This window comes from Calidris pugnax, unplaced genomic scaffold, assembly GCF_001431845.1.
Source record: "Calidris pugnax isolate Ruff unplaced genomic scaffold, ASM143184v1 scaffold214, whole genome shotgun sequence".
Lineage (NCBI taxonomy): Eukaryota > Metazoa > Chordata > Aves > Charadriiformes > Scolopacidae > Calidris > Calidris pugnax.
Genome location: NW_015090972.1, coordinates 436,453 through 448,592, shown reverse-complemented (window position 1 = coordinate 448,592; position 12,140 = coordinate 436,453). Strand labels below are relative to the sequence as shown.

The 12,140-nt window shown below is 56.0% G+C and overlaps 1 protein-coding gene across 2 annotated transcripts in view; it reads left to right on the top strand.

Moving 5' to 3' along the window:
* AHCYL1 (adenosylhomocysteinase like 1) overlaps window positions 1–11,373 on the top strand; it is a 50,074-nt gene extending 38,701 nt beyond the window's left edge. The window contains exons 1-15 of one of the 2 annotated variants that reach the window (XM_014952918.1): window positions 12–61; window positions 767–867; window positions 1,123–1,225; window positions 1,973–2,067; window positions 2,957–3,063; window positions 3,148–3,264; window positions 3,483–3,546; window positions 5,869–5,957; window positions 6,420–6,490; window positions 6,951–7,045; window positions 7,138–7,236; window positions 7,782–7,850; window positions 9,223–9,301; window positions 10,286–10,406; window positions 10,504–11,373. In XM_014952918.1, coding sequence (XP_014808404.1) covers window positions 769–867; window positions 1,123–1,225; window positions 1,973–2,067; window positions 2,957–3,063; window positions 3,148–3,264; window positions 3,483–3,546; window positions 5,869–5,957; window positions 6,420–6,490; window positions 6,951–7,045; window positions 7,138–7,236; window positions 7,782–7,850; window positions 9,223–9,301; window positions 10,286–10,406; window positions 10,504–10,510 — 1,215 coding nt within the window. In that variant the 5' untranslated portion in view covers window positions 12–61; window positions 767–768 and the 3' untranslated portion in view covers window positions 10,511–11,373. Of the gene's footprint in view, window positions 1–11; window positions 62–766; window positions 868–1,122; window positions 1,226–1,972; window positions 2,068–2,956; window positions 3,064–3,147; window positions 3,265–3,482; window positions 3,547–5,868; window positions 5,958–6,419; window positions 6,491–6,950; window positions 7,046–7,137; window positions 7,237–7,781; window positions 7,851–9,222; window positions 9,302–10,285; window positions 10,407–10,503 lie in introns of those variants that run through there. The other variant, XM_014952919.1, reaches the window with a different exon arrangement.
* The last annotated feature ends 767 nt before the right edge of the window (window positions 11,374–12,140 follow it).

The window sequence follows — 12,140 nt, the reverse complement described above, 5'->3', positions numbered from 1 at the left end:
TGTGTGAAGAACATCAAGCAGGCAGAGTTTGGGCGCCGGGAGATCGAGATCGCTGAGCAAGGTAAAAAAAAACAGAGCTGGGGGGGTTCTTGGGGCTTGTGGTGGCCAGGAGCTGTGCTCCCCAGAGCCCAGGAGCTGAGCTGTGGCAACTCCCACACCATCTTAACGCCCCTAAATCAGCAGATTGTTTGAGGAAGAGCTAGACAGAGGCGACAGCAGGCATTAGGGCTGGGTGGAATCCATTTCCTAAGCTCTTGCAGGGCTTCATGTTTGCGGTGGCTTTGGCTGAGGAACCTCAATGGGCAAAAGATCTTGCAACACCTTCGGGGACATGAAAACCGAGAGTCTCAGCCCCTTCCCCTGGGGCCTGTGGGAAGCTGAGTTACCCTTTCCAGTGGGGGGGAGATTGGGTAACTTTGCTTCTGGGCTCCTTTTAGACACAAGCTGCCAACGCCGTGGAAAGGGAAGATGATCCAGGCACATTTAGAGCAGCTCTTCTGTGGCAGCACCATTTTATTCTTCTTTAGGTGCTTCTCCTCGATGCTGTTCTGCTGCAGGGCTGGTGACTGTCCTTAGATGCCTTCATCTAGTGCCTGTCCCAGACCCTACTCGTTACGTGGCCAAATGACACTGGTGTTTAGACCTGGGAGTCTTCTCAGGAGGAGTTTTCTCCCCAGTGTGGGGCTGGATGTAGCCTGGGACACCCCAGGATCTGGCAAAGAAGGGACAAAGCCCTCATTAAAACCCCTTTCTCTTCCTTTTGCAGACATGTCTGCTCTCATCTCGCTCAGGAAACGGGCTCAAGGGGAGAAGCCGTTGGCTGGAGCTAAAATCGTGGGCTGTACCCACATCACAGCCCAGACTGCGGTGAGTGGCTGCTTTTTTGGGGCATCTTGGGGTAGGAAAGAAAGTTTCCCACCCGTGAGCAACTGGGGGAGGCACCTTCTCTTTGCTGGAAACATCTCGGAAAGGTTCTTCCGCCCGTATTTCCTCAGGGTGATGTTTCCTGGAGCTCGATCTCTGATGGGTTCCTTGCTGCCCTGTTCCACAACTGCCTTGAGGGCCCCATGCTGTGCCCATCACCGCAGCCCCGGGCCTCCTGCTCACCCCACTCTCTCACAGGTGCTGATTGAGACCCTCTGTGCCCTGGGAGCTCAGTGCCGCTGGTCTGCCTGTAACATCTACTCCACCCAGAACGAAGTGGCAGCTGCCTTGGCAGAAGCTGGTGAGCACAGCCCAGCCCTTCCAACCCCTCCTGACCCCGCAGCCGCGTCCCACACGCCTGGTTTGAGGGATGGTTCGGCCCAAAAGATCTTTCAGGGAGGGATAAATAAGTCTGGATTTGTTCTGAGCTGTGATTTTGTAGAACCATAGAATGGTTTGGGTGGAAAGGGAGCTTAAAGCCCACCCAGTGCCACCCCCTGCCCTGGGCAGGGACACCTCCCACCACACCAGGTTGCTCCAAGCCCCCTCCAACCTGCCCTTGAACCCCTCCAGGGATGGGGCAGCCACAGCTTCTCAGGGCAACCTGGGCCAGGCTCTCACCACCCTCACACCAAAGAAGTTCTTCCCCACATCTCAGCTCAATCTCCCCTTTTTTGGCCCACAGCTTCTCAGGGCAACCTGGGCCAGGCTCTCACCACCCTCACAGCCAAGAAGTTCTGCCCCACATCTCATCTCAATCTCCCCTCTTTTGGTTTAAAACCATTCCCTCCTGCCCTATGGCTCCACTCCCTGATCCAGAGTCCCTCCCCATCTCTCCTGGAGCCCCTTGAGGTACTGGAAGGGGCTCCAAGGTCTCCCTGGAACCTTCTCTTCTCCAGGCTGAACCCCCCCAACTCTCTCATCCTGAGAGAGCATTTGGTCTCTGTGTGGCCCCTTGGCCCTCCTGTCTGTGGCTTTCCTGCGTTGGCCAAGCAGCAGAGAGCTCTGCCAAGCTCAGCAGATGCCAAGGATGCTCCTCTTCTTCTAGGTGTTGCCGTGTTTGCCTGGAAGGGGGAGTCAGAAGATGACTTCTGGTGGTGCATTGACCGCTGCGTTAACGTAGATGGCTGGCAGGCCAACATGGTAATGAGCCTTCTTCCACCCCTTCTTCTTCCTCCCAGTGGAGTGGGTACTGGGTGCTCCTCACCCTTTCCCTCCCTGGGGCTGGTCCTGGGCTCCTGCTGGGGCTGCCTGGGCATCTGCTGGTGGCATAAAGTCCTCTGAGTCCCCGTTGAAGTGGGATTTCTGGAGAATGGCAACTGGGACTGGGTTGGGGGCTGCTGTGGGGGCTGTGGGAGGTGCAGGGACAGTGTCCTGTGCTGGTGCAGGGCATGGGAGCACCTCCTGCCCCAGCTGCCAACGAGTCGAGAAACCTCTTTCCCCCCAGGGTCAGCCCTATGGGAGCTGCCCCTAATGCTCCTCTCTGGACATGGATCCCATCCCACCTCTCCCAAAGAGAGAGGGGGTTCTGCAGGGGGACCTTTCCCTTGTGGAAAGCAGATGATGCCTCTCGCTGCCTCAATGCATGGTCCCTTTCCCTTGTGGAAAGCAGATGATGCCTCTCTCTGCCTCGATGCATGGTCCATTAGTGATCACTAATGATGTGACAGCCCTTCTTCTCCACTCTTTGCTCTCAGGGCAAGGATGTTGTGTGTCCTTCTCATCTCAGTCTGGTCAGTCAGTGCTGCCTGAGGTCACGTTTCCAGGCTGAAGAGCCATAGCAGGGGCAGAAAACCCCGTTAGGATCCACCAGCTTCATGCAGAGGGTAACAAATCCTCTGTATTTTGGAGGAGACCCCGAATTGCTGGCAATTAGGGGAGCCCAGGAGTCCTGGCCCACAGGCCTCTGCCCAAAGAGCCCCCATCAGCACCTGAAGATGCTCCTCAGCTCTTTTTCCCTCTCCCATCCCCAGTGAATGCTTTTCCCAGTGGAAGCCTGACAGCTCCATGCTCTTCCTTGCCCCTTCTCTAGATCCTGGACGACGGTGGGGACCTGACCCATTGGGTTTATAAGAAATACCCCAACGTGTTCAAGAAGATCCGAGGGATCGTAGAGGAGAGCGTGACCGGCGTGCACAGGTAGGAGGATTTGGGAAGGCTGGTCTGGAGATCTCTTACTGGGTTCCTTTCTCTCTTCTCTGACCTGTCTCTGTCCTCATCCAGGCTCTACCAGCTCTCCAAGGCTGGGAAGTTGTGTGTCCCAGCCATGAACGTCAACGACTCCGTCACCAAACAGAAATTTGACAACCTGTACTGCTGCCGGGAGTCCATCCTGGACGGGTGAGTCCCACCCTTCTCCCCCGTCCCCGTTGTCACTCTCTTACTGGTGGGTTTGGCTCCAGCTCCTCTTGAGCAGAGCTCGGGCTCTTCTCTGCTTTGCTCTTTGCTGTGTGTTTGCAGGACCTGGTTTTGGGGGGGCTCTTGCAGCAGTTTCTGCCCTGTGCTGTCAGCGGGATGCGCTTGACTAATCCCAACACAGGTCTCTCTCTGTCCCCCAGCCTGAAGAGGACCACGGATGTGATGTTCGGAGGGAAGCAAGTGGTGGTTTGTGGTTATGGGGAGGTGAGTTTTGTAAGAGGCCATCAGTGGGGTTGTGACTCAGCTTCCCCCCCCGAGCCATCCTTCCCCTGAATTCAGCATCCTGCTTCTCCCCTGTGCAAAGAGCATAGGATCACAGAATGGTTTGGGTTGGAAAGGACCTTGAAGATCATGTAGTTCCCACCAGGTGGTGGACACCTCCTACCAGCCCAGGTTGCTCCAAGCCCCCTCCAACCTGCCCTTGAACCCCTCCAGGGATGGGGCAGCCACAGCTTCTCGGGGCAACCTGGGCCAGGCTCTCACCACCCTCCCAGCCAAGAATTCCTTCCCCACATCTCAGCTCCATCTCCCCTTTTTTGGTTTAAAACTCTTCCCCCTCGTCCTGTGGTTCCACTCCCCAAATACCATCCCTGGAGGCATCTAAAAGCTGTTGCTGAGGGACACAGGTCAGTGGTGGGTTGGTCAGTGTTGGGTTGATGGTTGGTCTTGGTGAACTTAAAGGTCCCCTCCAACCCAGGGAAGGGGTGGAATTGCCATAGAATCACAGCACGTTTTGGGCTGGAAACCCCTCCAACCCAGGGAAGGGGTGGAATTGCTATAGAATCACAGCACATTTTGGGCTGGAAAGGACCTTAAAGTTTATCCAGTTCCATCCCTTCTAGTGGCTGGGACATCTTCAATGGGGCCAGGTTGTTCCAAGCCCCCTCCAACCTGCCCTTGAACCCCTCCAGGGATGGGGCAGCCACAGCTTCTCGGGGCAACCTGGGCCAGGCTCTCACCACCTCCCAGCCAAGAAGTTTTTCCCCACATCTCATCTCAATCTCCCCTCTTTTGGTTTAAAACCATTCCTTCCTGTCCTTTGGCTCCCCTCCCTGATCCAGAGTCCCTCCCCATCTCTCCTGGAGCCCCTTGAGGGACTGGAAGGGGCTCCAAGGTCTCCCTGGAGCCTTCTCTTCTCCAGGCTGAACCCCCCAACTCTCTCAGCCCCCCCTCCCAGCAGAGGGGCTCCAGCCCTCCCAGCATCTCCGTGTCCCACCGTGTGCCCTTGATCTGGGAGTCAATCAAACCTGGGGAAATCTTGCTGGAACCTGCTGGGAGGCTGGAGAACAAGGCTCCCATTTCCCAGTTTGCCTGCAGATTAGCTGGGCTGCAAATAACGCCGGTTGCTGGGAACGCTGGCCTGAATTCTTAACTACCCAGGGGGGCTCCCATCTGCTGTCCCTGGCCCCAGTTCAGCATCCAGCCCTGGCTGTCACCGAGCCTGTGACAGAGGAGGAGGAGGTGGATAATGTTCTGGCAGAGGGGAATCGTATCACCAACTTGTAAATGCTTCTGCCCTGGAAGAGCACGGAGCCGGGAGCTGACACCTTCCCTCCATCTGTGCACCGTCTGCCTGGCTGTTTATCTTCCAAAGGCCTGGCAATAGCTGCAAATGCTCTTTCCCGGCAGGAACAACGCTTACAAATTTATTTAGACACCAGTAGAGCCCAGTTCTGCTCCACCAAGAGGCTGGGGTGGCTCTGGCCTGGGTGGCTCCTTCTCCAGCCACGGGTTGTGCTGGGAGTTGTAGTCTCCAGCACCTGGCCTGGGGTTACTGGAGTCCTTCGAAACACGGGGGTCCTTCCACCCTCACTGGTGTCCCCTCTGGATGTGGGTTGGAGTCCCAGTTTGCCCTGCCTGGCTGTGGTCAGTAGAGCTGGGTGAGAAGTTGAGGGTGTCTCTGGAGATGGTTCTTATCCCAGCATCAGAAAAGGGGGCTGAGCGTGGGTAGGTGCTCATTACCCAGATGTTAGCAAACAAAGGTCTGGAGAACCAAATCTCAGTTTAATTTTCTAGTGAGAAGAGGGGTAGAGTCAGAGATGCTGGTAGAGGAGCTCTGCTCTCCTCCATGCTGATGTGGGGAGCCTGGGATGGAGGGTCTGTCCCCGATGAGTGCAGGAGAGCTTTGATGTCAAATAAATTCTTTGGCTTGAAGGCAAGTTGGGGAAGTCCATGCTTGTCCAGGCTGGGTCTAATCTCCTCTTGGAGGAGAGCTCAGGAGGACTTCTGTGATGCTGGGGGCTGTGCAGGCTGCGAGGGGGTTGGTTTTTGGGGAGCTCCTGCCAGCTGGAGGACTGGTGGGCCGTGCTGGAGGGCTGGTGGCCATGCTGGAGGGCTGGTGGCCTTGGAGGGGCAGCTGGGCTTTTGGTGGAAGTGCCACTCGCCAGGTACATCACTGAGCTGCTCCTGACGTCGGGCAGATGGCCAAGACGAGCCATCTCTTGGTCTCGGGCATGTTTTAGGGAAGGGGTTGGAGTGTTTTGTGTGTCCTGTGTTCATCTTCACGCTGCTGCTTTGCCTCGGCAGGTCGGCAAGGGATGCTGTGCAGCTCTGAAAGCCCTGGGAGCCATCGTCTACGTCACGGAGATCGACCCCATCTGCGCTCTCCAAGCCTGGTAAGATGTTCCACGTTGTTGGTGAGCATCCCTTTGGCTGCTCCCTGGCCTCCTGTAAACCCTGGCAGAGGCCAAAGAGGAGCCAGGAGGATCTTTGGCTCATCCTGGAGAGTAGACATCTTGTTGGGGGGTGATGGGGAAGGGCTGAGGGGGCAGGTTTGAGGGCTGGGGGGGGTATCCAGGCGGTAGGTCCTGCACCAGCTGGCTTGGGAAGGCTGCTCCAGGGGTCATGCTGAGTTCTCCACATGTCCCCCAGCTCCTCCAATGTTTGAGAGAGCAGGTTGGATGCTGCAGCCTTTCCTCTCGCATCTGGCGTCCCTGGGGGTGTGGAAGGATTAGCCTGGCTGCTGCCCGAGCGGTTCGGAGCTCCTGCAGCCCCGAGATCCCCTCCTGGCCTGGGGCAGAGAGGGCACAAGGCTTCTCCTCCTCCTCATCGTGGCCCCTCTCCCCCTTTTTTGCCAGCATGGACGGATTTCGGGTGGTGAAGCTGAGTGAAGTAATCCGTCAGGTGGATGTCGTCATCACCTGCACAGGTAGGGATGGAGAAGGTGCTGGATGAGGTGCTCGGAGCAGGCTGAGAAGGAGCTGTCATCCCCAGGCGGGGTGTCTCCAGGGCTCTGGGGGAGCTGGGGATGGAGGAGGCCACTTCACTGCTCATTTTAGAAGAGCCATAGCTGTTCTCTGGCAAGAGCTTTTCCTCCTCCCCCTCCCAGTCTTGCTGTCTGGCCACAGTTTTCCTCAGTCCCTTGGGAGGAGGAGGGACATCCCAGCCGTGTGTCCCCAGAGGTGTTTTGGGGACTCCTAGAGCCTGAGATCAAAGCTCAGCCCTCATCCCATGTGGTGGCGTTACAGCCAGGAGGGCTTTCATCCTGGTGGAAGTTCATTTGATCTTGGCCCAGACTGAGCTTCTCTGAGCCAAGCGTGAGGAAGGAGAAATCAGAGGGTTTATATTTCCACCGCCTTGGGCTTCATCTGTGGGGTTTTTTTCTGCAGGAAACAAGAACGTCGTGACCAGAGAACACCTGGATCGGATGAAAAACAGCTGCATCGTCTGCAACATGGGCCATTCCAACACCGAGATCGACGTGGTGAGTCTGCCGTGTGTCCTCGACGGCTGCTTCCTCCCCGCTGTCCCCACTGTCGAGAGGATGACTCCATCCTCTTCCTCCTGCTCTTGCAGAGCAGCCTGCGGACCCCGGAGCTGACCTGGGAGAGGGTCCGTTCCCAAGTGGACCATGTCATCTGGCCAGATGGGAAGCGGGTGGTGCTGCTGGCGGAGGTAACGCTGAAAACCACTCCACGACCTTGCTTTGGGCCTCTGTCAGGAAACCACAGAGAGATAACCAGGTGGAAAGGTGCTAGGAGGAGGTTCAGAGCCCAAGAAAGGGTTCCTTGATTTTTATTTCTAATTTTTTCCCCTCTTTTTGAGGCAGGGGAGGGATCATGTACCACATGCAGTCCCAGAGGTGCCATCTGGCTCCGTTCTTTTGAGCCTTGAGCCATCCCCATCAGCCAAACAGTGTCTCCTTCTGGTTTGGGTTGGGTTCCTGTGCAGCAAACTGGGTGGGTGTCTCCTCTGCCCAGTTGAGCTCTCCTGGCAGTAGGAGGGACTGGCCCTTTCTGGGGACCACGACATTGACCTTAAAGCTAAGGGTTGGGGGGGGAAACTGAGGCAGAGTATGAATGGTGGCTTGTGAATCACCACGAGGTGGTTGCCCCCTGCCCCAGGGAGGGGGTAGAGGGGACTCCTCTCTTGAGATTTAATTATGTTTGGCTTTGGGGGGTGATTTCAGCTCCCTGCAAACCCCTCCTGCTGTCTCCTAGGGCCGACTTCTCAACCTGAGCTGCTCCACAGTTCCCACCTTCGTGCTCTCCATCACGGCCACCACTCAGGTCCGTACGCTGCAGGGCTGGGGGGGGACCCCTGGGGGGGCTTTGCACGAGCCTCAGGGAGGGGGGACAGTTTGGAAGAAGCTGGGAACAGGCAGTTGGATGGGTCCTTTGGGAGGGCAACGTTGCCAGAGATACCGTAGCCACCACCTCCTGGCTGGGATCCAGTTAATGATGGCTTACTGGTTTGGTGAGAGCTGGGAGAGAGCTTTGAAATGGCTTCATGGCAGAGCTCTCCCCTAGCGCAGGTTTCAGCTTTGTCCTTGGCACCCTTCATTTCTACATCGCTAAAAAAAACCCCAAAACAACCCCTGGGGTGAGTTTTGGGGGTCTGCTTAAAATGCTCCCCAGCATCGGTGCTGGTTCAACTGGGGGGGACACGGTGCTCTTTGTCCTGACTCTGCCTGTCCCAAGAAAACCATGATTCTTTGGAAAATGATTTGGCTCCGTGCTCTGATCTCTGCGAGCAGCCGGGGGTGGCGATGGAAGAAACCCCCCCCTGGGCTGGAAACTCAGGAGAGGGACTGTGAAGTGGGGGGGACACGACAGCCACCCTGAATGTGGGGAGTTTCCTTGTCCTCACCCTCGTCACTGGCGGGGACCGGGGCTGAGTTTTGGTGCTTGAGGGAGACGTGGTTTTATTACGACAGCCACCCTGAATGTGGGGAGTTTCCTTGTCCTCACCCTCGTCACTGGTGGGGACTGGGGCTGAGTTTTGGTCCCCGCTCTCAGCTGCGTGAGCTGGTGCTTGAGGGAGACCTGGTTTTATTTCTGCTGAATTTCACTGAATTTCACTGAATTTTTAGAGTTGGAAGGGACCATAGAGATCATCTAGTCCAACTCCCCTGCTAAAACAGGACCACCCAGAGCTTGTCAGAGCATGTTACTCAGGAGCATCCAGGCAGGTCTTGAAAATCTCCAAAGAAGGGGACTCCACACCCTCCCTGGGCAGCCTCTTCCAGGGCTCTGGGGTTTTTTGGAGTGATGCCACCAGCTTCAAGCGAGAGATCCCTTCATTTCTGCCTGACACAGAGAATTTCAGAGAATTAGGGCTGCCCCCCCTCCCCCTCAACCTCCTCCATCCTCCTGTTCTGATTTTCCCTGGGGCGTTAAAGCCCAGATGCTCCAAACAAACCGGGTGGCATCTCGTGGTCACCTCTGGTCCTCCCCCAGTGGTGGTGGGGTTATGGAGACCCAGATAAGGACATACCTTTGGTTGGAATCCTTTCCTTTAAGGCATTTTGGGAATGGTTGTCCCCTCCCTCAGGCTCCCAAACCCTTATCTCTCCACTTTGTGCCTCTGTGGGTGTTCAGCACTGCCCGGCTCGGTGGCCATCCCTGACTGTCCCCTGGCTGTCCCCTGTCATCCCTGCAGGCTCTGGCTCTGATTGAGCTTTACAACGCTCCCGAGGGCCGTTACAAACAGGACGTGTACCTGCTGCCGAAGAAGATGGGTGAGTGAGGGGGGAACCCAGGCTGAGTTACCCCCCAGGGGCTGGTGGGGGTCAGCGGTTTTGGATGTCAGGGTAAAACCCAAACCTGGGCTGGGAAGAAACTTCCAGAGAGAGAATCACAGAACCACAGAATGCTATGGGGTTGGAAGGGACCTCTGGAGACCATCTCCTCCAACCCCCTGCCCAAGCAGGGCCACCCAGAGCAGGTCCCACAGGAACATGTCCAGGTGGGTTTGAAGATCTCCAGAGAAGGAGACTCCACCACCTCCCTGGGCAGCCTCTTCCAGGGCTCTGCCACCCTCAAAGTGAAGAAGTTCCTCCTCATGTTGAGGTGAAACTTCTTATGGTCAAGTTTGAGCCCATTTCCTCTTGTCCTGTCCCTGGGCACCACTGAAAAAAGACCAGCCCCATCCTCCTGACACCCACCCTTGAAGTATTTATAGGTGTTGATCAGATCCCCCCTCAGCCTTCTCTTCTCCAGACTAAAAAGCCCCAAGTCCCTCAGCCTCTCCTCATCAGAGAGATGCTCCAGGTCCCTCATCATCTTTGTAGCTTCTGCTGTCCCCTCTCCAGCAGTTCCCTTCCCTTCTGGAACTGGGGAGCCCAGAACTGGTCCCAGTGCTCCAGATGTGGCCTCCCAAAGGCAGAGCAGAGGGGGAGGATGAGTTCAGAGAAGCCAGCAGAGGTGGCAGCCTTAAAACACAGGCAGGTTATTCGATTTATTTTGATTTTCCTTGAAGTTCTGCCACGTGGGGGACACCCCTTATCCTGCAGCCTTCCCCCTCCGAGGTTCTTCCTGCAACCCTTGTGCTTTTGGGTGCCCATCCAGCCCCACGGCGTGAGATGGCAAGGGCTGCTTGGCCAGCCCCACCGTGGGGTCCTGACCCTTCTTGTGCCATACGATGAGTCCATACATCATCTCCCCAGCGTTGCAGGGGGGGCCATGCACCCCTGACCCCCCTTCTGTCCTCTCCCCCTTCCCAGACGAGTACGTGGCCAGCCTGCATCTGCCTTCCTTTGATGCCCACCTGACAGAACTGACGGACGATCAGGCCAAATACCTGGGACTCAACAAAAACGGGCCTTTCAAACCCAATTACTACAGGTGGGTGCCACTGGGGGTGTCCCCTGGCAGTGGGACAGTGTCACCTCCCAGGGTTGTCCCCCAACCAGCCTCACTGTCCCCTTCCCCTCTCTTCCAGATACTGATGGACCATACCCATGAAGGACCAGACCACACAAGGCAACATTAGAGAGATTATTTTTAAAGATCGTTTTTATTTTTGGTTTACCTTTTTCTTTCTTTTGTTCTTTTCTTTTTTTTAACCAACAAAACAACCCGTTTTTACATTTTCCAGTGTGATTTTAAGGTCACCTTTTGGGTTTCCCCCCCCTCCCTCAACTTGGGTTTCACATCTCTGTCTGATCTTGGCAGACAACCTGGGATTCGCTTCTCGCTTTTACGTGGCTGAAGCCGCCACCGGTGGCTCCTGGAGAGGGGTATTTTGGTTTTCCCCCTTTCCTGATGTGCCAAGGGCACTTCATTCCTGCAGCGATATTTTTTATTTCTATTTTATTTTCTTTTTCCCACCTTTCCAGCCCGCGTTAGTCTCGGCCGGGATCCCTGCAGATACGGAGATGCTGTTCTACCTTATTTTTAATTTTTTGTTGGGTTTTTTTTTTCTTTTTTTTCTTTCTTTGTGTGGATTATCTGCAACTTCTAAATTATGCCTTAAAAGAGCCCAGTTTTTAGCTGCTAGATCAACGCTCCTGGCGCTGCTTGGGAGCAGAGTGGCGCCTGCTGGCCACCTCATGAATAGGTGACTGTCCCCAAGCCCGGTACGCGTCCCCTACACCCAGGTGGCCCGGGTTTGGTGGCCACTGGCCCTAGGTTTGGTGGCCAGCTGGGTACGGAGGGGAGTTCACTGTTTCAGGGTGCTAATCTGAATTCGGACGGGGGTCGCTTACCCAGCATTATCCTCATCTCTCCTAGGTTTTTTAGCCAAACTGCACCTTAATTGAGTTAAAACCATTTTTTTTTTTGTCTGTTTGTTTGGTTTTGTTTTTTTTTTTTTTTCACGTCTTCCAAGTCTAATTCATGTTAAAGCAAGCCGGTGGAGTCCGGCCTCTCGCCGCCTCCGAGCGGCCCCATCTCTCACTGAGAAGCTCGGGGTGGTTTTAAGGGTGTCTGGGGTGGTTTTTTTTTTGGGGGGGGTGTTTCACTACTTCTTTCCAGACGGATGCAGAGAGGAGCCTTCCCCCGTACCCCACCCTGGGCCCTCTGCACCCCCGACCCCTGCTCAAAGCCCCCCCTGCTCCCCCCGGGGCTCCCTCAGCTCTTCCCTCCCCCTCTCATCGCCTCCTCCATCCCTTTCCCCGTGACGTATTTCTCTTTTTTTCCATCTCTTGCAGCTTGTCCCGGGACGGGGGAAGCTCCTTGCAACCCAGTGAGGTTCCTCTTGGCTTTTTATATTATCTTTCCCAAATTGCCTCTTTATTTCCCCCCGGAGCATGGAGGGAAGGACACCCCCCCCTCTCCAGCTGCCCGCATCTCCCAGTACAGGGATGATGGAGATGCTGGTGGTACCCAGGACCGGGGCTGCTCCTTCTCCTCCGACCCTCCCCTCATCCCGGTGTTTTACAGTGGGGGGGGGGAGGATGCGGCTGCCTGTGGAGTCCGGGCTCTCGCCGCCTCCGAGCGGCCCCATCTCTCACCGAGAAGCTCGGGGTGGTTTTAAGGGTGTCTGGGGTGGTTTTTTTTTTGGGGGGGGTGTTTCACTACTTCTTTCCAGACGGATGCAGAGAGGAGCCTTCCCCCGTACCCCACCCTGGGCCCTCT